Source organism: Canis lupus, chromosome 18 (assembly GCF_011100685.1).
Source record: "Canis lupus familiaris isolate Mischka breed German Shepherd chromosome 18, alternate assembly UU_Cfam_GSD_1.0, whole genome shotgun sequence".
NCBI lineage: Eukaryota > Metazoa > Chordata > Mammalia > Carnivora > Canidae > Canis > Canis lupus.
The window spans coordinates 46,004,678-46,027,697 of record NC_049239.1 but is presented as its reverse complement, the minus strand read 5'-3'; the positions used below and the strand labels follow the sequence as shown (position 1 = coordinate 46,027,697).

The window sequence follows — 23,020 nt, the reverse complement described above, 5'->3', positions numbered from 1 at the left end:
CGGGGGGCGGGGGGGGGGAGAGCAGTGGGAGTGGGGGTGCGGCAGGTGGACGCCCCGGGGGTGGGGGCGTGGCGGGGGGCAGTGGGGGGCGGCAGGTGGACGCCCCCGGAGGGTGGGGGCGTGGCGGGGGGCAGTGGGGGGCGGCAGGTGGACGCCCCCGGAGGGTGGGGGCGTGGCGGGGGAGTAGTTGGGGGCGGCAGGTGGACGCGGGGTGGGGGGGGCGTGGCAGGTGGACGCCCCGGGGGTGGGGGCGTGGCGGGGGGCAGTGGGGGGCGGCAGGTGGACGCCCCCGGAGGGTGGGGGCGTGGCGGGGGAGTAGTTGGGGGCGGCAGGTGGACGCGGGGTGGGGGGGCGTGGCAGGTGGACGCCCCGGGGGTGGGGGCGTGGCGGGGGGCAGTGGGGGGCGGCAGGTGGACGCCCTGGGGGTGGGAGCGTGGCGGGGGGCAGTGGGGGGCGGCAGGTGGACGCCCGGGGGGAGGGGGGGCGCCTAGGCAGGAACGCCCGTCCTGGCCCCGGTGTTCGTGCTGCCCACTCGCACGCCACTGCAGGGCCGCAGGGGGCCGCGCCCCGCCTCGGGATCGCGGGTGCCCGCGCAGGCGTCACGGCCCGTGGACCGGCCCTCGCGCCACAGCGGGTACTGCCGCCGCTCCGTCTGCCCGACCCCCGCGCCCACACATCCGCGTGCAAAAGCTCCCGCGCCGCGAGGATCCGGGGCAGCCGCAGGGTGAGCCGTCGCCTGCCCTCCGGGACCGGGAGCCCTCGGGTCGCCCGCCCCAGGCCCCGAGAGGCGGAGGGGCCGGAAACTCCTCCGGCCACGTGATCGGCGCGGGCCGGCCGGCGAGCGTGCGCACACGGCCAGCTCGGGAGCCGTTTCGCGGGGCGGCGGCCCGGAAGGAGCGACTGCGCAGGCGTCCGCCGGGGGCGCGCGTGCGTGCGGCGCCGGGAGGGGCGTGGCGGGCGTGGCGTCTGCGCAGTGAGCGGCGCGGGGGCGGGGCCAGGCGTCAGCTGACCGAGGCGGCGGCGGCGGCGGCGGCGGCCTCGCGGGGACAGCAGTCGGCGTCGCAGGCTCCGGCGCCGAGGTCCCGGGCACGTCCGCTCCTGGTGGGCGAGGCGGGGCCCGCGAAGCACCATGGCGACCACCGTCAGCACGCAGCGCGGGCCGGTGAGGCTGCGGGCAGGTGGTGGGCGGCGGGCGTGGGCTCCGGAGCCTTCGGGGAGGCCCAACGACGGGCTCCGGGAGAGGTGGCGGCGGGGCCGGGCCCGGACGGAGGAGGGTCCCGGTGCCCCGGGTGGGAGCCCCGGACAGTCCTCACACGGAGAAGCCCCGCCCAGCCTTCCCTGTACGAGGAGAATCCTGAACCCCGGATGCTCCCTGTGCTGCCTCCAGGCTGAGTAAGGCTCCCAGGCCCTGCTGTGTCCCCACTTAGGGGCCACTGGCCGCCTCGTCAGTTTTTCATTTGCAAGCGAGTGGGCGGGGGCCGAGGACCTGGGCGAGTCCTTCCCAGTTCTCTCTGAGCTGCGCGGATGCGGGAGAGTGTAGACTGGCTGAGGATGGCCTCGGGGTAGGGGGCCTCCCTGCAGCCCCGGCAGCCAGCTCCTGATGCAGCAGCTCCTGACGCGCAGCGGGGGAACGTTCTGGTCCTTTTGAGCAGGGAAGAAAGGTTCCTCGGATGCGATGCTTTCCTGTGCCTTCTCTCAAAGTCAGCCGCCCACCGTGAGCTCCCCGTTACCAGGGCCTCTCACCCGTAGAGCTAAGGGAGGATCTTTTCACAGAACGCTTTTCCTGAGTTTGAAAGGAAGACCCAGATTTTGTCAGCGTTCCCCTATGGGCACAGGTGCCCTTTCTGAGGCCTTTGAATGGGACCTGACACGCACTTCCTGTCGGACTTCAGTGTGGAAACATGCCGGAGCCCGTGGGGGAGAGTTCTGGACTCATCCTCGTGGCTTCCAGCTCTCCCATCTTCACAGAGAATTACAGCAGGTCCACTGCCAGCAATTTCTCATGTTTATGCAACTGGCTGATCCCAGAAGCAAGGGAACCAGATTAGCAGCTCCTTTATTTGTCCTCCCACACCCCCGCCCAGGAGCAGTGGGCTTCATAATCTGGCAGGACAGCCCCCTCCCTGGCCTCCTGGGAGCTCAGTGCCCTCATGCAGAATCTCACTGGTGGCATGGGCCTGAGTGTAAACACGCACAAAGCTGGGCTCCGTATCTGGTTGAAGGGAGCCTCCGTAGAGCTCAGCTGGTCCTGTTACTGGGGCAGCACTCAGCTCTGTGACAGCATAAAGCTGAAGCTCCTGACACTCGGGAGTGAGGGAGTGCTGCTGGTCTGACTTCCTGAGTGTGGTATGGCTTTATGTGCACATGGTGGTGTGCAGCACCCATATGGCAGGAGTGGCTCAGGGGTGCCCTCTGTGACCTGTAAACGTGCAGTGACATTAGGTCTGGTCCGGAACTGCGGGGTGGCTCTGGGAAGGGGACATCAGTGTCTGGGGTCTTGAGTGCCAGTGAGGTCATGTGACCTCTTGGCTAGTGTTATGATGATGGTATTTGGGGCAGCACCATACAATGAACAGGCAAGTGTGGTGCCTGCTGTCAGGATCTCCCAGTGCAGCCCGGACAACAGCCCACCAGCATGACCGCACAGGTGAGCTGCATGCTCAGAGCTCTGGGTTGTTTTTTTTTTTTAAAGATTTATTTGAGAGAAAAAGTGTGTGAGAGAAGAGTGTGTAAGCAGGGGAGGAACAGGAGGAGAGGGACAAGCAGACTCTGCCCTGAGCTCAGAGTCCGATGTGGAGCTCAATCCCATGACCCCAGGATCATGACCTGAGCTAAAACCAAGAGTCAGATGCTCAACCTACTGAGGCACCCGGAGCTGTGGGTCTTACCTCAAGAGTTAGATGTGAAGATGGCCTGTCGGGGGCCATGGTTGAAGTGGGTAAGGTTCTTCTAGGAAGAGACACTTGAAGGAGTGGGTGTCATAGGGCTGGGGCTGGAGCGCAGGCGGGCCTGGAAGGAGAGAGGGCAGGTGGGCTGCAGGAAGGCCAGGGAGGGTCATGCGTGTCATGCCTGTGCCAGTGCGAGTGGCAGGTATGGCCAGGGCACTTTTCCAGATGAACGGCCTGCAGGCAGCAGATGGACTGGGTGCTTGAGTTTTATCTAGTCACTACAGTGACAATGTTTTTAGAAAGCTTTTTGCCTGGCACAAGGCCTCTTCAGCGTCCCCTGCTGCTCTCAGAACTAAGCGATCCTTGTAAGGACCATGTCATAGTTGATCGAGTCTGGTGGACCTTGTCGAGCCGAAGGTGCCCCACATTGACTGTATGCTCCATCCCTGCGGGTGGTGGAGGAACATCGGGTGGGGCTCTCCTGGGTATTGGCACTGTGCCAGTGGGCCCCGTCCCTGCACACACCACGCAGGCCTCCACTGGGGCTCCAGGGAGCCCGGAGCCTGGACTCACTCACATGGGGCGTACTCTGAAGTCTGACCACTGCCTCCCACTCACCACCGAGGAGTGACAAGCAGCATCCTTGGGGGTGTGAAGGAGGGAGGGGAGTCTGCTTGGTAGGGGAGACGGGGTGTTTCCTGTGCCCTTGCCCACAGAGGCCTGAGGGGCTGGGTGGGGAGGGTTGAGGACAGGGCAGTGCTGGCCGCTCCCCTTGCTGGGGCTGAGATGGTTGTTCTTCCCCAAATCACCACTGAGACTCATGCCAGGCCTGTGCTGTCTGTTCCCCTCTAATGTTGCTGGTATTCTTGAGAGGACATCCTTTTCTGTCCAGGGTTCTGTCCACTTCACAGACTGTTCAGAAGCAACTGCTGGGCCACAGGAGAAGTAACTGTGTGGAGGCCCCTGCCTGCCTTGTTCAAGCCTGGGGACTTTGTGAACATGCTGCTTTAAACCACAGCAGTGCCCAATCAGCTCATGGGGACAGCGGTGAAAGCTCAATCAGAGGCAGTGGGGGCCTTTCCAGCCTCCCCCACAGATGCGGGTGGGCTCCAGGGAGTACAGGCTGATCACAAGCACTCCTCCTCCTCCTGGTGATGCTGATGGGTTAGCGGGTGCAGGCCAAGTGTAAGGCCCTCCTTGTGATGATGCCTTTTCCTTGACCTGAGCTGGTCTGCTGGGCGACGCTTGGGTGACCTGAGACTGTCCAGGTCCTCGTTAGCCTTATTGATGATGATTGTTTTTGATGAGTGACGTGTTGACAGTGCTCTCACATATGGATATAAAAAGACCTGTAAATACTCAAATTGATAGTAAACATAAATGGCAATGCCCTGATATTGATAATCACTCCTGGATCAGTGACTCTAGGGATTGCAAAGGGTGATACTTGTATTTTATTGTTGTTCTATGTTTGTTAACTGGGACTGTTGGCAAAGATGGTTTTGCAGATAGTCCCTTGTCCTGAAGGGAGTTGTGCAAGAGGTCAGGTAAATGCTCCGCTCTTCCCTGTGAATTGCCAGTACTCAGAGGAAAGACTTGGCTTTCTCTTTAGGCTTGAGCATGGCAGTGTTTCTGTTTTCGAGCATGGTCGTGAGCCCCTGGGGTTTCTGCACACATACTGCTCGCCGTGGCACATCTACTCGCCCCACAAGGCCCTGCCTGCTGGTATGGGTCCTCCCAGCTGGTGGAGAGCCCGGGCCTCCCTTCCTGCCCCTCCGAGCTGAGTAGGGGTGCAACCAGTGTCAGGACTGCTGTGCACTTCGGTAGTCAGGTCCTTCTGGGGCGTGGTAGCCTCACTGGCTATCCCCTGCTGGTGTGGGAGTACTGGCCATGTGTTTGTTTTTTCATTCTTTGACGTGACATTTTGCACTTTGATGTTTACTGTTGGTTTATCGCCAAGTCAGATCTAAGAAGTGTCTCTGTCTTTTCGCCTGAACACGTTACATGATTGTGTGTGGTCTCATGGACACACATGGTTCCTTCAGACGGTGTCTTCTGTGCTTCTCTTTGCCTCTCTCGGTTTCTGTGGCTCTCCTTGTGTCTCCTTGTGTTTGGGGCGGTTAAATAGTTTCTCAAATTCAGCTTTTCGTTCTGTTCTGGCCTGGCAAAGACCCGGATTTCCATCGTCTTGGTGGTTTTGGTAGACATACATGCCCATGCAGCCTCAGCAGGTTGTAAGGTGGGTCACTGTGTTGATGCCCCTCCTGAGGGATACGTGACCTTGAGGTGCCCCTTCCCCATCCCTCACACCTTGTGCTTAGGCATTTCCTGTGACAGCACTCTCTGTCCGTCCTTGTGTCTGTCTTCCCTCTAGATCCTGGAAGCTCTTTTTGCCAGTGTGGCACTGTGCTTGACGGTTGTCCCCTCCCACGCAGGAGATCGTCCTGGCGAAGTCAGTGGTGGATACTTCAGTCCCTGCCTGGCTCCGCATCTCCACCGCACTCCCCCACACCCTTGCCGTCCCTCTTTGGGTCACCAGTGTGGTTCCTGAGTGACAGCTCCAAGTGGGCCAGCTACGGAGCCTCTGTGCCTTGGTGGCCTTGCACATAAACCTTTATCATGCATTTGTACAAGGACGGACCGAGTCCACGTGTGTGAAGTTCCTGGCCTGGCCTGTAGGAAGTACCTGAACAGATGAATTTTGGGGCCCTAAGAGTTAGTTTTCATTTCTCAAAAAACTCAGCTCTTGGGCAGCCCAGATAGCTCAGCGGTTTAGCGCCTGCCTTCAGCCCAGGGCGTGACCCTGGAGACCCGGGATCGAGTCCCATGTCAGGCTCCCTGCATGGGACCTGCTTCTCCCTCTGCCTGTCTCTGCCTCTCTGTCTCCTCTCTGTGTATTCTCATGAATAAAATAAATAAAATCTTAAAAAAAAAAAAAAAAAACCAACTCGGCTCTTCCTCAACCATCTTTGCCTGCAGCTCTCCGTGTCCCCTACCATTCTGCTTCGATGCCTACAGGATGGTGGGAGCTGGGGAGCTAGTTGTATGGGGCTGCGACCCCCAGGAGTGCAGCTGCATCAGCTGAGGGCAGCAAAGCTGCCAGATACCAGGAAGCCACCTGTGCTCTGGGAACCGCAGGAGGCCATGTGCGGGTGGGGGAGGGTACTGTGAGTAGGGGCACAGTGGCAGCTGGTCTCCGTGTTCAGAAGCTCTCCCGGGTGAGTTCTGGGCCCTCTGGAAATGGCCATCCCTGCTCCCAGGCCACAGTCTCCACTCAGACTTCTTCTCCGGGCTCCTCCTCCTCTTTTCTGGGTGTGCTCTCTCCTTTGGGGATCATGAGTTTGGGTCCCCAGCACAACCCTGACTCCTTGCCCCCTCCCAGGCTTCCTTCTCAACTCTAGCTCCAAGTGTTCTGCTGCTCCTTGCTCTCTACTTGGGATGGTCCAGATGTCAGAGAGCAGAACCTTCCTTTCTTTGGTCCCCTCCACTGCATTCCACCCTGTCCCATTTGGAGGTGGCCCCACACTGCAGGGTGTTCCAGCTAGAATGTCAGGATGGTCCCTTAGGAAGTCCTGCTGTGCCTTCCCAGAGCCTCCCCACCACCCACACACCACCCCTCTGTGGCCTGACTTGCCCACTTGCTGTCACACCCTGTAGTTAGGCGCCAGACACAACCACATGTGAGGCATGGCACGCCCGGCTCCTCACCTGCCTGGCTCCCTCCCACAGAGTGCCAGAGCCAGTGCCTTGGCCGAGGTACAGCGAACATTCTGTCCATAGGCAGGCTGAGGCTCATAGCCACTGCTCCGTGCAGTTACCTGGGGGACAGTCCCTTTTTCCTGGGCCAGATGGTGGAACGTGCTGAGCTGTGGCCCTGGGGAGTCTAGCAGCAAGTGTGCCCTTGCAGGGCCTTCAGCGTAGGTCCCTGTGATGCCAGGGAGGTTCAGGGCTCCGAGGGCTGGGGCTCCTCGACCTGTGAGCTGTTGGCTTCTCTGTTTCTCTGTGGTAACATTCCTCTGTCCCTTTCAGCTATGGTTCTAGTGTGAGTGATGTGGACTGAGAGCCAAGTGGTGAGCTGGGGGCCAAGGAGGCATTTGTGTCGGGGTGCCTCTCTGGACCGTGATGGGGGCTCCAGAGCCCCGAGCACCTGTGTTCTCACTGGTGATGCCAGCCCCAGAGGGTGAGGTGGGTTCTCAGACGAGGCAGAGTGAACAGACTCTGTTCACGGTGCCTGGCGGCTTGTACTGGGGCTCTTGCTCCTCATGGCACCATTGCACCCTGTTCTGTATGCACACACACAGCAGTATGGGGGGGGGGAGGGAGGAGCAGGGAGCCTGATGTGGGGCTGGATCCTAGGACCCCGAGTTTGTGACCTGGAACCACCTGGGTGCCCCTAGGAGCTTGGTTCTAATCCTGTGTTAGCTGAAGAGTGCTATTTGTACGCAGAGTGCAGGTCGGTGTACAGGATATGAACTTATCCAGAGTGTCTGTGGTGTAACAGTTCCATGAGCAGCGGCGAGGAGAAATGTGTGACGATGCTCCTTGTGCGGACAGTGACAGGCCCAGAGGGCCCCCTGCCCAGTGTGCAGCTGACAGCCAGTTTTGGACTCAGTGTGTCCATCTTGTAAGTGTGAGCCAGATAACAGTTTAGAATATTCACGATTTATCTGTAATCAAGATTAACCATTCTTCTCTGGTCTTTGGGCCAGGATAAAGCATGTATGCTGATGTTACAATTCAGACTTTTCCTCTGTGATAATATGGCAAACATAAAAATTTTAGGATTAGCTCTGGATTTTTCCTTTACGTCTGTAAGCCAAGTGTTCACCACACCCTTTCCCGGCCAGTCTCTGAGGTGGTGGGGTTTGTGTTGGCACCTGGACTCTGTAACATCTGACGTGGACTGGCTTTGTCAGCAGCACTGACTTAAGGTGTGGGAACTGGCGCACTTGGACGAGCTCCTTCGAGTTGCAAGTCTCTGGGGTTGTAGCAGCGGACAGACCTGTCTGGCAGCTCCCGGGGCAGCGGGGTGCTGGTTGCATCACCAAGAGGGTGGTATTTCGTCAGAACTGAAATGCTGTTTCCGTCTTCTTTCTTCTTTTTTTTAGTTAAGTTGAAGTTTTTTTCTAATAAACTTTGAACTTTAGAGTTATGGAACAGTTATGAACAGTTCAGAGAGCTCCAGTGTGTTTGTATCTTGTGTGCATCCCCAACAGACGTTTATTATAACTGGAGACCTGGCTTTGCTACGTGACTACTCGCTCCAGGTTTTATCTGGCTGCCCTGTGTTTGCCTCAGTGTCCCTTCTGTCCTGGAGTTCCACCCCGAACCCTACATGGCATGGAGTGGCAGTGGATTCTTAGTGACCTGCACTCTGGGACCATCTCAGACTTCCTCTGTTTTGGGGGACCTTGACCATCTGAGGACTGCCAGTCAGGGATTTTGTAGCTTGTTCCTCAGGTGAGAAGAAGACCCCAGGGCACATTATCCTCCTTGCGCCTTTTCAGGAACCTAGTGTCCCCTAGCCTGTTAGTGCTGGCGCTGGCCAGGGGACTCACCTTCTATCCCTTCTGTGTTTTGTTTGCATGGCATAGTTAACTTCTGTTGTAAAAATCGTTCCATGTTTATAGTTAAGATCTTGTTGAACATTAGATGTTTGAATTTTTTTTTTTTTAAGATTTATTTGAGAGAGCACAAGTGAGTGCAAGGGGAAGTGCAGAGGGAGAGAGAATCCCAAGCAGACTCAGCACTGAGTGAGGGGTCTGATGGCAAGGCTTGATCCCAGGACAAGGGATCAAGGGCACAGCCCATTGCCTGCACTCCTCACTCCTCAGGACTGCAGTACGTGGTATGGGTGGGTAGTTATTTTTCAGAATAAATGAGAATTTGGTCTGTGTGCACTAATCTTCTGCATTTGGTTAACATGAGTCTGTGTCTGCCAGATTACATTCACAGGAACAGGCAAGCTTGCCGCGGCCCCAGTGGAGGTTGGGAGGACTGTGACCAGTTGGCATGGCAGCGTCTGGCCCCGTGTCCGCTGGGAAGAGCTCTGGCTGGGAGTGCGGTTCCCATTTGCCCATAGCAGCTGGTGATGGGTGTGGGTCTGGTAGCCCCCAGGCCAGCCACAGCATCTCAGCCCTCTGGGAGGGTGTGCAGCCTGAGAGGCCCCCAGGGAGGCAGCACGCTCCTCACCTGGCAACCCTGCACCACCTGGGTGCCCCTGCTTTCCCCTCAGGCTGTAATGAGTTCTCAGGGCTCCTGTGGGCCCACCGGGGCTGCCCCACTCCAGACGTGGAGAAGGTGCAAGATGCTCTCCTCGCCAGGCGCGGAGGTCACTCCCATACATCCCAACCCGAGAGGAAGAAGTGTGCTCTTGCTTTGCAGAGGGAAGCAGCTGGAGCACCAAGCTGATGGGTGCCAAGGAAGGGAGTGGCTGGGGACAGACAGCCCCTGGGCCTGGAGACCCGAGTGGGTCTCCACCTGTTTCGGTGCCTGGCTTGGGCGATCTCCAGCCTGAGATGGGGACACGAAGACAGGAACCTAGACCTTTCTAGGGATGTTTGAAATGAAACAGCACAAGATGCTTATGGAGAAATGCTTTCCCAGTGGTGCTTGTGAGCTCAGCGGGTATGGAACCTTTTGGAATCCTCCCAGATCTGTGTCATCTGGAGGTCCAGAACCACAGCTATAGAGGCCTTAGGATATTTGGCACCTGGATATCTGAAGCAGTCTCTGTTGGCCACTGTCAGTAAATGCACTTTGTCACAACTCACTATGACTCGTGGGGGTTTTCTTTTCCCTCTGGCATGTCCTGAAAATAACATTCCTTCAAGGCTCTCGGCCAGAGTCTGTGGTGATGTACTCTGGAGCAGTGGAGGAGACCCGGGAGCCCTGTGGGCAGCACTGGGCCTGCGCCATAGCTCTGCTGCTCCCTCCTGTGGGACTGCGTCAGTCCTTACACTGTGGCCCTCCACACCCCAAACCTACCCTGCCTGGGAAAGAGCGGAGGGCAGGCTGTCCGGGCATCAGACACTGCGGGTCCGCGCTCTGCTGGCCTGGGGACACAGCTGCCCTCTCTGCTCATCTGTGTGGGGGAAGCCTTGTCCAGGGCCACTGCCACGTGTGGCAGTCCACTCCCCTTAGCCACTGCCTTTTCCTGGAAGACTGGCTTCTTGGAACCCTGGGGGCCTCTGTGCAGTCCACCCTCCAGTGCGTCTCCACCCCTTCTTTGAGAAGCCAGGCAGCCTTGTGGACAAGGGATTCAGCAAGAGGCAGGAGGAGGAGGTCTTTGGGGCTTCTTGTTGCTCGTCTTTCCTTTTTGTCTTCTGGGCTGTTATTTTTGAGTTTGAGCTGTTTCAGATGGAGGTTTTCGAGTGTGTCAGCATGGTGGGGCGGGGGGAGCTTCCATGTACCTGGAGACCCAACTTTCTGATTTCATCTCACTGCTGGTTTGAATGAGTGCCTTGCAGCTCACAGGCCTGGTTTGTCCTGGTGGCAGCAGGAAAAGCAGATGGTGGACATGTAGGCAGAGGGCGTGTGACACCTGAGTGCAGCCCAAGAGACTGTCAAGGAGCCGTTCTGAGCTTGAGAACCTGCTGTCAGTGGGCAGAGCAGAAGCCCGCTTTGCTTTTTTGCATCTATTGAGTGAGAGGGCTCCTTGCTGGATGGCAGCGTTGTGTTTCATGGTGCTTGGGCTGGAGACCTTGGCCCCGTGGGCCTCTCCCACCGTAGATGCAGTGACTGAGCCCCCCACTAATGCACCTGTGTTCTCCCCGAAGGTGTACGTTGGTGAGCTCCCGCAGGACTTCCTCCGCATCACACCCACGGCAGCGCAGCAGCAGGTGCAGCTGGACGCACAGGCAGCCCAGCAGCTGCAGTATGGAGGGGCAGTGGGCACAGTGGGCCGCCTCAGCATCACCGTGGTGCAGGTGGGTGTTGGGCCTCCCCGGGGAAGGGGTGGCCCTGAGTGCTGCTTGCTCTCCGGGCTGTGGCTGCTGGGCCACATTGTCTGTGTGAATAAATGGGTTTTCTCTCTCTCTCTCTTTTTTTCTTTTTTTTTGAAACATACGCGTAAAAGATACTGATGAATACCCAGGCTTCTACCAGAAATAGCAAAAATAATCAGTGAGGAATGTTTATGGGTACGTGCTCTGTGCCAGCCTGTGTAGGGATGCCCTGCCTGACCCTCCTGACTGTGGGGGAGGTGGGGGCACAAGGGGAGGGCCTGGCTGCTGAACAGACCGCTAGGAAAGCCAGAGGCACTGTTAGGATCTAAAGTGGTTTTGGTCACCACAACTTTCCGTAAAACCACGAAGGGGAGTCACTGAAGGCAGACAGAGTTGCAGTCAGGCCTCACGAATACTGTGGGTTTTAAGGTGACTGCATCCCAGACACCTGGCCACACTCTCGGGGGTGATAGGGTCACCTCAGATACTCACATGTTCTGAAACTGCCCTCTCATGTGCCCACAGGAGTGGCCACTCTTTACCCTCCACGTGGTCCTCCCAGGCCCTTGTGGCACCAGTCCCAGGGACCCAAAACAGCCCTCTTTTGCCTGCTGGGCCTCTTGGTGTGGCCCTGGCTTCCCACTTCCTTTGATAAGCCTTTCTCCCCCAGTCCGTTGGGGCCCCAACATGCTACTTGGCCTGCCTCCCCTGGCATGTACCTCCCTGGTAGTTCCTGCTGATGGAGCACCCTGCGGTCAGGCCCCTGGCCCCCCTCCCTGCCCCCCACCCAGGCCAGCCTCCACTCTGCTCACATGGGAGTGCCCACACCATGGCCCATAAGGCTTCTTTCTGGATGTCCAGTAGTGTGTCGTCTGCTCCCTGTCTGCGGGATGCGGGTGTTTCCTGTGGTCACAGGAGGGTTGGTTTGATTTGGGTTCATTGGGGTTTTGCTTTTGGGTCTCTGATGGCATGCAGGCATCAGTTTCTCCTATAGTCTTTGCCCGCATTTTGCTGGGCTGTGTTCTTGTCACTGAGGCTTGAGAGGTCCCTCTATCGTGGTTGTGGCACTCCATCACACGTTCTCCCCCTGCCCCTGCGCCCTTCCTAGTGGACACGTTCAGGCCTGCTGTTATTGCTACTCCACCCTTAAGCTGTGGTGACACATCGTAACCAGGTTCTGTGGTTTTAGGTTTCATGTTCCAGTGCATCTGCTGATGAGTACCCTGGGCTACCTGCCTTCCCTCCCATTCATCAGTCCCAAGCTTGCTTTCTCTGTACACTCAGCCTGTCTGGCTGAAGTTTAGGCTCCTCAGGATTCATAAGCCAAGGCAGCAGCAGACAGAGAACAGAAAGCAGAGCCAGGTGGTGGCTGGGCCAGTGCCCTGAACTCGTGACCCTGCTGGTCCAGGCCGGCCCTCAAGCCCCATGTTCTGGGTGGCTCTTGGCTCTGGCTCGGGACAGCCTGCTTGTCACCCTCCTCTGCAGCCTCTTCTGAAGGGGACGCTGGAGACGGAGCTGCCCTACATGGGCCAGAGCCTCTCTCAACTTGAATGGTGACCTTTGGTACCTGGCGCCAAGGAACACAGTTGCCACATCCTGTTCCCTGGAAATGCCAGAGTTGATGTGTTGAAGGGGATGGACAGCTCGGGTGAGCATGCGTCTTTCACTCCAGTGGCAGTGGCTCATTCAGTAACATCGGCTGTATTTCAGGCCAAGCTGGCAAAGAATTATGGCATGACCCGCATGGACCCGTACTGCCGACTGCGTCTGGGCTATGCGGTATATGAGACCCCCACCGCCCACAATGGTGCCAAGAATCCTCGCTGGAATAAAGTCATCCAGTGCACAGTGCCCCCAGGCGTGGATTCCTTCTACCTGGAGATCTTTGATGAGGTGAGAGGGCCGCCCACCCGTCATGGGCCCAGCGGGTGCCCTGCCTTCCACCACTGAGGCTGTCTGGGAACTGCAGGTGTGCCCAGAGTAGGTGTGTTATTGCTTTGTGGCAGGTGACCTGGTGTTCTCAGCAGCAGTGTACACAATTCCATATAGATGTCTTCACCAGTTACATTCAGGAAACAGCCTCACTGGAGCGGGGGGCACAGTCTTGACTGTCCCCCCTTCCCCAAGCCCCAAACAGATCCCCACACCAAAGGCACAGAGGCTGGCTCTTGTGACCAGATGGGTGTACAGTGGGTCAGACCCCACGCTTGGTAGAGTGCGGTTCTTGTGCAAGTTGCCAGCCCCCAAGTGTCCCTGGGAGGGTCAGATAGCTGCAGCATGGCTAGTCCTGGGCTGGTCCTCTGGGCACCTATGGGGCTGCCAGAGAGCCTCTGGGTCTTGGCTAGCAGGATAAGAGGTTGGAGGGCTGGGGATTGGGCAGCAAGGCCTGGAGCTACCCCCCTCCCCCCTTCATGTGGTACCCTCTGCCCACTCTTTCCTTGCAGGTTCCTCCCTCCTACTCCTCTCCCTTTGCTCAGCACAGGGGGGCAGAAGGGAGGGCACCTCCTTCCCTCCATTCACACCCACTGGCTTTTGGACTTGCAAGGGATCCTGAGAGGATGGGCAGATGCCAGACAGTGCATGTCCAGATGCTGACTAAGGCCCTACTGGCCTCACAGGGATGAGGGTGGGGGTCCTATGGGGTCCTCTCTTCCCCAGCTGGTAACCCATACTCAGCAGAGAGTGGGGGCTGAAGGTTGCACACAGCTGGGGGCCAGACTCGGGGTGGGGGGATCACCCTTTGGAGGAGGTGGCCCAGGGGGAAGGCAGGGCTGGGGGTGGGGCTGCGGGGGCAGGAAGAGGGACTTCAGGGTGGTAGCAGCACGAGTATCCCCTTGTGTCTCCTTCAGCGGGCCTTCTCCATGGATGATCGCATTGCCTGGACCCACGTCACCATTCCCGAGTCCCTGAAGCAGGGCAAGGTGGAGGACGAGTGGTACAGCCTGAGTGGCCGGCAGGGTGATGACAAGGAGGGCATGATCAACCTGCTCATGTCCTACACGGTGAGGGCTGGGGCCGGAGGGCAGGCAGAGGGCAGCCTCAGCTCAGCGCAGCCATTTGTCCCTGAGGGACTGGGACCTTGGCCCGCGGGCGTCAGGCAATCTAGTGGGAGGAGCAGCATGGTGTGGGGGTCTATTCCTCGGTGTACAGGCTTCCTCATGGCCAGAGCAGGTCCTCCATGTAGTGGTCAGAGGTCTCAGGACCACGCAGAGTGTAAGGGAGCAGATGCTGGCCCGTAGGTCCCCTGCCTTGTGCGGCTCCATGTCCGCGGCCCACTGCTCTTGGGGCAGGTGGGGTCTGGGACCTTTGTGTCACCGAGGTGGTGGTGGTGTCCCTGTTTTAACTCTGCCTCAAGGAGGTTCCCAGCCTGACTGTTGGAAAACAAGTCCTAGCTCCGTGTGACTTTACTCATAAACATTTCATTCATTATACGGCAAATGCTTTCACAGGAGCACGTAACCCCAACTGTAGTAACTGAGTGAATAGTGTGTTAGAGGCTGTCAGGAAAGTGCTTTCAGGTCCTGAAAGTGCTCATTTGCTTCCTGGGGAACGTTCCCGTCTGACCCTATGTCAGGCAGCCGTGGCTCACCCGGGCCTTCCACCAAGACGGTGTCAGGATGTCCGTTTCGGTGTGTGCTGTGCACTCCTATGACCCCGTGATTATATTTGGTGTATTCCAGTCGCTGCCAGCCACCGTCATGATGCCGCCTCAGCCTGTGGTCCTGATGCCCACCGTGTACCAGCAAGGCGTAGGCTACGTGCCCATCACAGGTGCGTGCCACTCCCCATCCCCAGCACTGTCCTCAGGGGCTTGGAGTGCCGTGCGGAGGCTTAGGTCTGGATGTGACTCATGAGGACCTTTCCAAACGCAAGGGGTCTGGTCTGAAGCTTGAGTTTTTTATGTGTCTGTAGGATATAGAATATTTTTCCCCAGACTGTTGGCAAGTTGAACTTTTATGGAGGTGGAGAAGTGTAATCTCTGAACACGTTAGTGTGTGAGTTACTGTCTCGAAAGATCCTGCACTATGGGGCGAAGTGAGCTGTGAGCCCTGATGTTCCTGTTGTGTTTATTCGTCTTTGTAAAGTAACACTTTGTGGCAGCCTAGTAAAATCCAGTTGGATTGCTTTCATGCTTTTGAATTTTCAAATATTAACACCAGCCATTGGTTCGCTTCTGCTCTGTCTGTGATGGTAACTGGATTCCACTGTTCCCTGCTGCAAACAGCCATAAAACTGGGCATAACAGATGAAGCGGCAGCTTGTTCGGGCTCAGCAAGCAGGCCTTGCAGGACTGTGATCCCCGAGAGAAGGGAGGCAGCGGAGCCCTGAGTTACCGTGCTCTCTGCCAGAGGCGGTGTCGTATAGGGAGCTGGGTCGCAGCATGGTGCTGTGGTCGCATCGTACCAAAGGGGCTGGACTGGGGCAGGACACTGGCGCGCGGGGCTGGGGTGGCATGGGGCGCCCTGGGGTTTCCGCCCACCCAGAGAAGAGAGGTCTCGTTATTGTGCAGTTGTGGCTGGTGCAGGACCGGGGTGTTGCCTCAGGCTTACTTTCACCCTGACGGAGCCTAAACACAGCCCAGCAAGGACGGGCACAGAGCTGGGAGGCTGCATCTACCTCTGAGGTGTTCACACCGGTTCCAGACTTTTGGGGAGAACTGCGGGGAAGTGTAAGCCCTGGTTGGGTCAGAACCAGCTGATGGGAAATGGCCTTGGTGATCAAAGAGCTGTGGAACAGCCAGGATGAGTTTCTAGAGAACGTCTTACCAAGTGAGAAGAAGGAGTCTCTGTAGAGATGCAGAAACTCCTCAGAAAGCCAAGGGGACGTTCGTGCCCCAGGAGAGCACCACGAGTGGGGAGAGCGGCTCGTGCTGCTGGAGCGGCTGCGGCTGGCCTTGGGGGTCTCTGCTCTGTGCTGATGTCTGCCCGAGGATCTTGTCCTTCCTTGCCCCTTCACGGCAGCAGTTTCAGGCTCTGTGTGACATTGTCTCACTCCCATGTTAGAGGTTTGAGGAGGAACAGGTGCCTTCGGGGGCTCTCCAAAGGTAGTGAGTGTCCTGGGGCAGCCGGAACAAAGGCCCATGGAGGCACCTCTGCTTCACACAGCAGAAATCTCTGCTCTCCATTCTGGAGGCCAAAGTCTAAACTCAGGGTGTGGGTGGGGCCCTTCCAGACCCTTCCTGCTGCAGCCTCCGCCCCATGACCCCATGGCCCCTCCTGGGTGTCTGTGCCAGCATCTGAGGTGCCCATCTAATCAAGACTTTGCTCAGGACAACCTGGCTCTCACCCACCTTCCAGATAAGGTCTCGCTCACACGTGCCCAGGCTGGCGCCTCACACATCTTTCTGAGGGGCACATTTGAGCTACAGGATCAGCAGCACGAGGACGTGTTTGGTTAACGGAAAGTCCATGTTCTCGGGAGATGAGATGTGTTTTTCTGGTTCCATAGTTTTCTTTGTGAGTCTTTGAGGTTTGTCTTAAGAGGTTTATTCTGGGAAAGGCCAGACTTCTGTATAAATGGAGACTTTGAACTTCTCTTTTGATGCATGTTTGTAAGCTTTGGAATAGTCAGCTACTCGCAGGAAGTGACCAAGGAGAGGAAGGAGCTTTTGCCTGGATCTCTTGAGGCCAAGCTGCCCACTGGCTCCTGTGTGTTTCCTACAGACAGGAACTTGTGCCAGCTGCCTGTGTTTGTGTGAAGTTTGTGCTGCTTCAGAATCTTCTTTGGTGTGAATAACTTATTTCCATGATCTTGTCAAGGTGTGCGTGCATGTATGTGTGTGCACATAGGTCTGCGTCATTGGTATGCATGTGTGTGTGGCACATGTGTGCACGTGTGATCTACAGCATTGGTATGCATGTGCTTGGCATGCATGTGCACACGTGTGATGTGAGGTGTGTGCATACATGTGTGTACATGTGTGATCTACAGCATTGGTGTGTATGCGTGTGTGGCACCTGTGTGCATATGTGTGATGTGAGGGGTGTATGCATGCGTCTGTGGACCCTGCTTCCGCAGGAGGGGTGCTGCCTGCAGCTGCTGCCCCCTAACAGGTGGGAGTCCCACGGGAGAGATAACCCTGGGGTGGGTTGAGAGCCTCCCCCCAGTTCTCTTGCACTGTGGGATCTGTGCGCTGAAGCAGTTCCCAGGAGGGGAGGGGGCCGTGGAGCCAGTGTGTGAAGGACGGCAGTGCCCACCAGATGCTGACAGTGCCGCCCAGTGTGGGAAAGCCCTCATGCTGCTGTCCTGCCCCATGTTCCCACCCATTCTGCAGATAGTTGACTGGAAAGTTGGGCTCTCAGCACCTCACCACCTTGACCCAGGATGGAACGTGCTCCTGGGTGTGTGCCTCGCTCTCGGGCTTCACGTGCTTGTTGGCATCAGAGGGATCCACCTGGTGCCCTGCCTGTACCATAGTCGCCACCTGATGTCTAGCTTCTGTCCCCTGTGCCATTCTGTTCTCTGACAGAATTGCTTTGTGGTCTTGGGTCCGTGAAAATTGGCATCTGGTATGGTATCATCCGGAACTTTGAAGGGACCACAGCGCAAGCAGCCTGTCCTAGCTCTGAGTGCGTGGTATAAACCTGCTGGGGAGGAAAGCTGTAGGAAATGGGGATGTGCGTGGAGGCTGTGGGCCAGGGGCACACGTCTTTGCTCCAAAGACGAGCTTGGCGTGGGTGCCAGTCCCATCATGTGTTCCCTAAACCGCGTCTTGTGGTTGCAGGTGTGCCTGCAGTGTGCAGCCCCGGTGTGGTGCCCGTGGCCCTGCCCCCAGCCGCCGTGAGCACCCAGCCCCGCTGCAGTGAGGAGGATCTCAAAGCCATCCAGGACATGTTCCCCAACATGGACCGGGAGGTGATCCGCTCCGTGCTGGAAGCCCAGAGAGGGGACAGGGACGCAGCCATCAACTCCCTGCTCCAGATGGGTGAAGAGTCCTAGAGCCCCGGCCGCCATATCACCTCGGCCCTCCCGACTTGCTGGCCCGGCCCCCTGCCCCCCATTCCCGTGAAGGAGCCCCGTGTAGCCTTTTCTTGGACGTCTGTAGTCCCAGTCCTCACCCTCGTTTGGGATGCATGTGGGTTGTCGCTTCCTGACCATGGAGCGCCACCATCACTCGGGTGTGGGTGTGAGTGGCTCTCCTCCTGGCTTCGCTGGGAGAAGAGCGGGCACGTGGGCCACGTCCCGCGTACGCACACTTGCCTGCCTGCTGCTTGGAGACATGTGTGTTCGAGTGCCGTGTCTTCTCCGCCGCACGCTGTCCCAAGAATGCTTTCTATGAGCAGCCTGCCTCTGCCAGCGCTTTAGAAAGTGTTGCGCGTCCTCCAGGTTTGATTAATGGCATGCAGTTATTTTACTTAACTGGAGTAATCTATTCTTTCAGGCACGTAGAGCATTTAACACCTAATTTGGGGTTATTTTTACGGCTCTCAAACTTAAATTCATGTTTTTCTGTTGACGCTCCTTGTTTGCAGTCCTGGGCTGCTCATCGGTATCCTGGGCGGGCTGACCTCTGTGTCAGCATGGCTGCAGAATGCACCGGATCCAGGGTGGGCCAAGCCCGGCAGCCCACCTGACCCCCCGCGGGCTCTGGAGCAGGGCCATCCCAGGCCCCAGGGACCCCATTATGCCTTTTCCTGCTGTGTCTCATGCCAACTTTGTGGGGTGTTACTCGAGGGCTTGCTGCTCCTCTTTCTGACCAGCTCTTGGAATAGAACCTGAAGAGTGGGTGTAAGAGGTGGTAGGTCCAGTGCTTTGTATCTGTTTATTAAAGGGTACTTAGGAACCGTTGGCTACTACTGATGTTAATTTAACTAAACGTACCAGTCCTGGGAATTCACTGTGGATGAAAGAAGTAATCATCTGGTGAACATTTCAGTTTTCCCAGGAGATAGGTGTGTGTGCTGCGCCGTGGGCTGCGTGGCGGCCATGGCCACAGGACTGGGACAGGTGGGGGGACACCTCATAAAAATCAGCAACATAAGAGGTTTGTCAAGTGCTGCTTCCAGCCCGCACATGGGCACCACACACTTGCCTTTGGAGAGGGAGTCTTAGCGCCATGGGCACCATTGGCCCCACCGGCGTGACTCTGCGAGGGGTCAGCATGAGGACTGGACTCCCATTTCGCTCCCCCCCCTGCTGCACACGGGGATTTCCTGTTGGTCGGAGGACGCTGTTGCTGCTGCTGCTGCCGCTGTTGCCGCCGCCGCCAGCAAATGCATATCAGGAGCCTGAAGGAACGTGTGCCCACTGCAGTGACCACACCAGGCCAGGGTTCTCAGTGAAGACTTGCTGCCAGTCAGTGGTTCCCACCACTTGCTTGGACATGTGAGCCCTGCTTTCTCGTGGAGCATGGGTTCCCATTTCAGACAGTTGGGGCCCACGATGCACGTTTCTCCCCAAATGGGTGAAAGCATTGGGTGGGCCTGCAGCTCTGCCCTTTGGAGACGACCTTCATGGACGACACCACAGGACTCCAGGTCCAGGGGCCCAGTCCCATCGCTGGGACATCTGGCGTGCCGTGAAAGTGCTCCTTGGGATGTGCTCCTTGGGACAGGCATTGGACCTCAGTGGGCAGGACAGACTCTGAACCTGTCACTTGGGCTCCCCTTCCTTGTGAACACTGCCTGTGACCTCAGCCCACAGTCTGCAAGGTCTTCCCTGGTTGCATCAGGTCCTCCTTTCTTGTTCGTGTCCTGCTTCTGGGTTCGTGGCCTGTGGCAGCCTGCCATTCTGGGGGAGGGGGGCCGCACTGCAGATCCTCCAAGGCAGGCGCAGGACGGGCTGATGACACAGCTGCGGCGTGGCCACGATGGACGCTGTGCACCAGGGCGGCTGCTGGTGTTTGGGGACCTGTGCCTCGTGGCTCTGTACATGGCCAGGTGGCTAACCCTGGGACCCCGGGGGGCTGGCTGCTGGTGTTTCCTCCAGATGCAGCCCCCCCCTTCCCCCACTGACAGCGAGGACAGAGCATAGGCTTGTGCCCTCAGTGTGTGCCGGGGATTCCTCCCATGTCCGGCATCCCTGAAGGTACCCCTCCCCTTACTGACAACCCTCTGGTGGCAGCTCTGTGCCCTTGTGGGAATGATTCTCAGAGCTCTGTGTTTCTGATGCTTCGGTCGGGGTCCAGCGTCCAGATTGATCTTTGATTGTAAAGTATATTTTTGCTTTTCAGCCTTCTAATTTAATACATGATATCTATAAAAGTAGAAGATTAAACTTCTCCAATGAAACTTCACCATTTTTGTTCCCGAGTGGTTTTTACTTTAGCTTGGAATACGTTCACTAGCAAATAAACCGCATGCACTGTTGTGTGGGTGAAGGTGAAACATAATGGTTGTATTGAGAACATTAACCTGAAATATTTGTACCAAGTGTGAAGTTTTGTTTTTTTGACTGAAATGTTGGGGAGAAGGCCTAGGGTTGCGGATGTGACTTCTTTGTCAGCAGGTTGGCAGCACTTGTTGGGCTGTTTGTATCTGGGAGCGGGTCGGGAGGGCAGGCACCAGATGGAGCCATCCCCAAGGGTGCAGCGCGCTCCACTGTGCACTGGACCCCCACTACACACACGGGCCCAAGGGAGTGGGGAGGAGTGTTGTGTCCCAGAGCCACCAGGGGCGGGCAGTCGGCCCGCAGGGAGGTAGCTGCCCCCACCCTGTCCCCAAGGTGGTTCTGCAGAGAGTGCTTCCTCCACGTGCTTGCTGTCAGTCACCGTCACCATAAATGTCTTTTGCCCAAAGCAGTGGAGGAAAGTGCGTGTGCTTGCGCCCAGTGTGATGTGAGGAAGCAAGGAGCACCTCTGCTCTGAAGCTCCGTACAAAGTGCCCAGAATGTGGGGGAGGCTGAGCACTGTGGGCAGAGCTGAGCTCTGAGAAGGGGTTCCCTAGATGGGTGTGGGGGCTGCATGGGGTGGGGGTCCATCTGTCTACTCACATACATTTCCCAAATGTGCACACAGCAGGTGCCCAGTCGTGTTTGGAGGTGCTAAGGTCCTGGTGTCTGTGCACAAGCCGACTTGGTTCTAACAGCCTTGGGTCTGGCTCCTGACGAGGGGCCAGCAGCCAGCTCGCTGCGAGAGTGAGCTGGAAGGAAAGCACCCACAGCAGAAGAAGGTGGCAGGACATTGCCGGGAGCCTGCTGTGGCCCAGGAAGCCCTGAGGGGTGAAATCCATCATGGGATGGTAGAAGCAAAAGCACATTCTTTCTGGAGGAACGTGGTGTTGGCTCAACCTTTGAGGCTGGAGTGCACGTGGCCTTGTGTGTGCTTGGGGCAGATGGCCCACGCGAGCAGGGAGCATCCCCAGAACTAGACTTTGGGCCACAGGCTCAGACTCTATTGCGCACCACAAGGACACTTAAAATTTGAAAACAGGACAAAACACACAGTGCGAGCAGAGAATGAGAGGCTGCTGAAAATACCCACATGGAGATGGCACAGAACCCGACGTCCACTGGAAGTGGAGATGGCCGCTGGAGTTGGTGCCTAAATAGATTGGTGGCAGATGACAGTGCCCAGGAGGCCGAGGCTCCACGGAGTGAAGGACGGGGTTGGGGGGACACTGGACAGGGTTCCAGGAGTCACAGCCCCACAGGTGGGGCACACATCTGTACCAACTGGGAAACACGAGTGTGTGATGCAGGGTTTACGAATTTCCTGGGGACAGTGGGGATGTGGACGGCTGGTGGACAAGGTGGAGGGCATGAGACGCCAGCTCGCTCCTTGTGAGTCATGCTGCCTATTAATTACCATGAGCCCAGCAGCCCTTGGTCCTGGCACGGAGTGTGTGCGATGTGGCCTGGGGTCAGGGCAGGTGGGCTAGATGCGGTGTCCTTACAGGCGGCCCTGCACCCAGTTTGGATAGGCGATTTGGCCAAGGGTTCGGGGCTCCCCACCTCACCACACTAGTGGTCAGTGAACAGTGAAGGGATCACTGGTGGGTTCTGCTGGCAGTAAGCCTGTCCACCTCCGTCGTGCCTTCCAGGCTTCCAGGGGACATGACAGCGGTTAAGTCCATGGCCCTAGAGCCCCCGACTTTATTATTTACTTCTTTAAAAGGATTTATTTGGGAGAGTGAGCGTGCATGCACATGTGTGAGCAAGGGAGGGGCAGAGGGAGAAGCCCAACATGGGGCTCCATTCTCCATCCCAGGACCTTAAGATTGTGACCTGAGCCGAAATTAGGAGTCGGACACTCAACGCACTGAGCCATCCAGGTGCCCCCAAAAGCCTCAATTGTAATGGGCCCTGGTGGTGCATCTGCTCCTAGGACACCTCCGGGAAGGGCTGGAGTCACCACTCAAGCTGGTGCGCCGTTTCAGGGCCATCCGTAGGGAGCCCAGCCTCTTCTCTAGCCGGCAGCTCAGGTCTGGGCGCAGGGGCAGGTACTGGCCTGCCCCCAGCCCCGTGCTCCCTGTTGCTGTTCCATGCCAGTGTGCGTCCTCCCAGCGGCCCCTGCAGCTTGCCCCGAGAACCCCGGTGCCTCAAGCCTGTCCCTGCAGGTTCCTGCCACCGTTGCCTCTGTGCACTGGGTGGGGTGGGAGGAGGGTAGGGGCGGGGGTGGTTCTGTCATGGTGTCTGCAACTCTGAGGTCTCAGGACAGATGTCCTCCTCACCTGTGCTGCCCTGGGAGCACAGGCTGAGCCTTCGGGGCCCTCAGCAACCACAAGGGTATGTCAGGCGGGCTCCGAACTCCCAAGAGCCCAGCCAGGGCCTGGCAGCCCCAGAACTTGTCCTCACAGCTATTTGGATGTCAGGGCTCAGGGTTCCAGTGGGAGAAGGCACAGCTGGAGGAACGACCAGGAGAGGGTGTTTGGGACAGGAGTGGGCATGCGTGTGCTGAGGCAGGAGCTTGGGGAGTCCTGCTCTCACCTCTGCATGCTCTCCTGCATCTGTCCTCACACCTGCTCAGGCTGGGTCACATCTGTCCTGTGCTCAGAATGTCCAGCAGTCCCTGCGAGAACCTCCAGACTCCTCTCCCCTACCCAGCTCTAGCTGCTGCTGGCAAGTCCCACCCCAGGGCCTTTGCATAGATGCTGGTCTTCCTCTAGCCTCTCCTAAATGTCCCCTCGGGAGCTTCCCTGGCCACGCTGGCAACTCACTGCTCCTTTCCATGCCTCCTAGACCCTAGATGACATGGTGTCATCTATCATCTCACATCCTTGTGCAGAAGCTGCCTTCCTGGGAACTCTG

General features: G+C 57.7%; 1 protein-coding gene across 3 annotated transcripts; it reads left to right on the top strand.

Moving 5' to 3' along the window:
* The first annotated feature begins 1,004 nt into the window (after positions 1 to 1,004).
* On the top strand, positions 1,005 to 20,069 carry TOLLIP (toll interacting protein). Of its 3 annotated transcripts, none has more exons than XM_038563539.1 (6): positions 1,130 to 1,162; positions 10,667 to 10,816; positions 12,545 to 12,727; positions 13,684 to 13,836; positions 14,515 to 14,605; positions 17,559 to 20,069. In XM_038563539.1, exons 1-6 carry the CDS (start codon positions 1,130 to 1,132, stop codon positions 17,771 to 17,773), a joined length of 825 nt encoding a protein of 274 aa, XP_038419467.1. In that variant the 3' UTR covers positions 17,774 to 20,069. The 3 variants fall into 3 exon arrangements, with proteins under 3 accessions (XP_038419469.1, XP_038419467.1, XP_038419468.1); XM_038563540.1 differs by lacking the exon at positions 1,130 to 1,162 and adding an exon at positions 2,360 to 2,647; XM_038563541.1 differs by lacking the exons at positions 12,545 to 12,727; positions 13,684 to 13,836; positions 14,515 to 14,605 and having other exon boundaries at positions 1,005 to 1,162; positions 17,559 to 17,771.
* Positions 20,070 to 23,020: the final 2,951 nt, after the last annotated feature.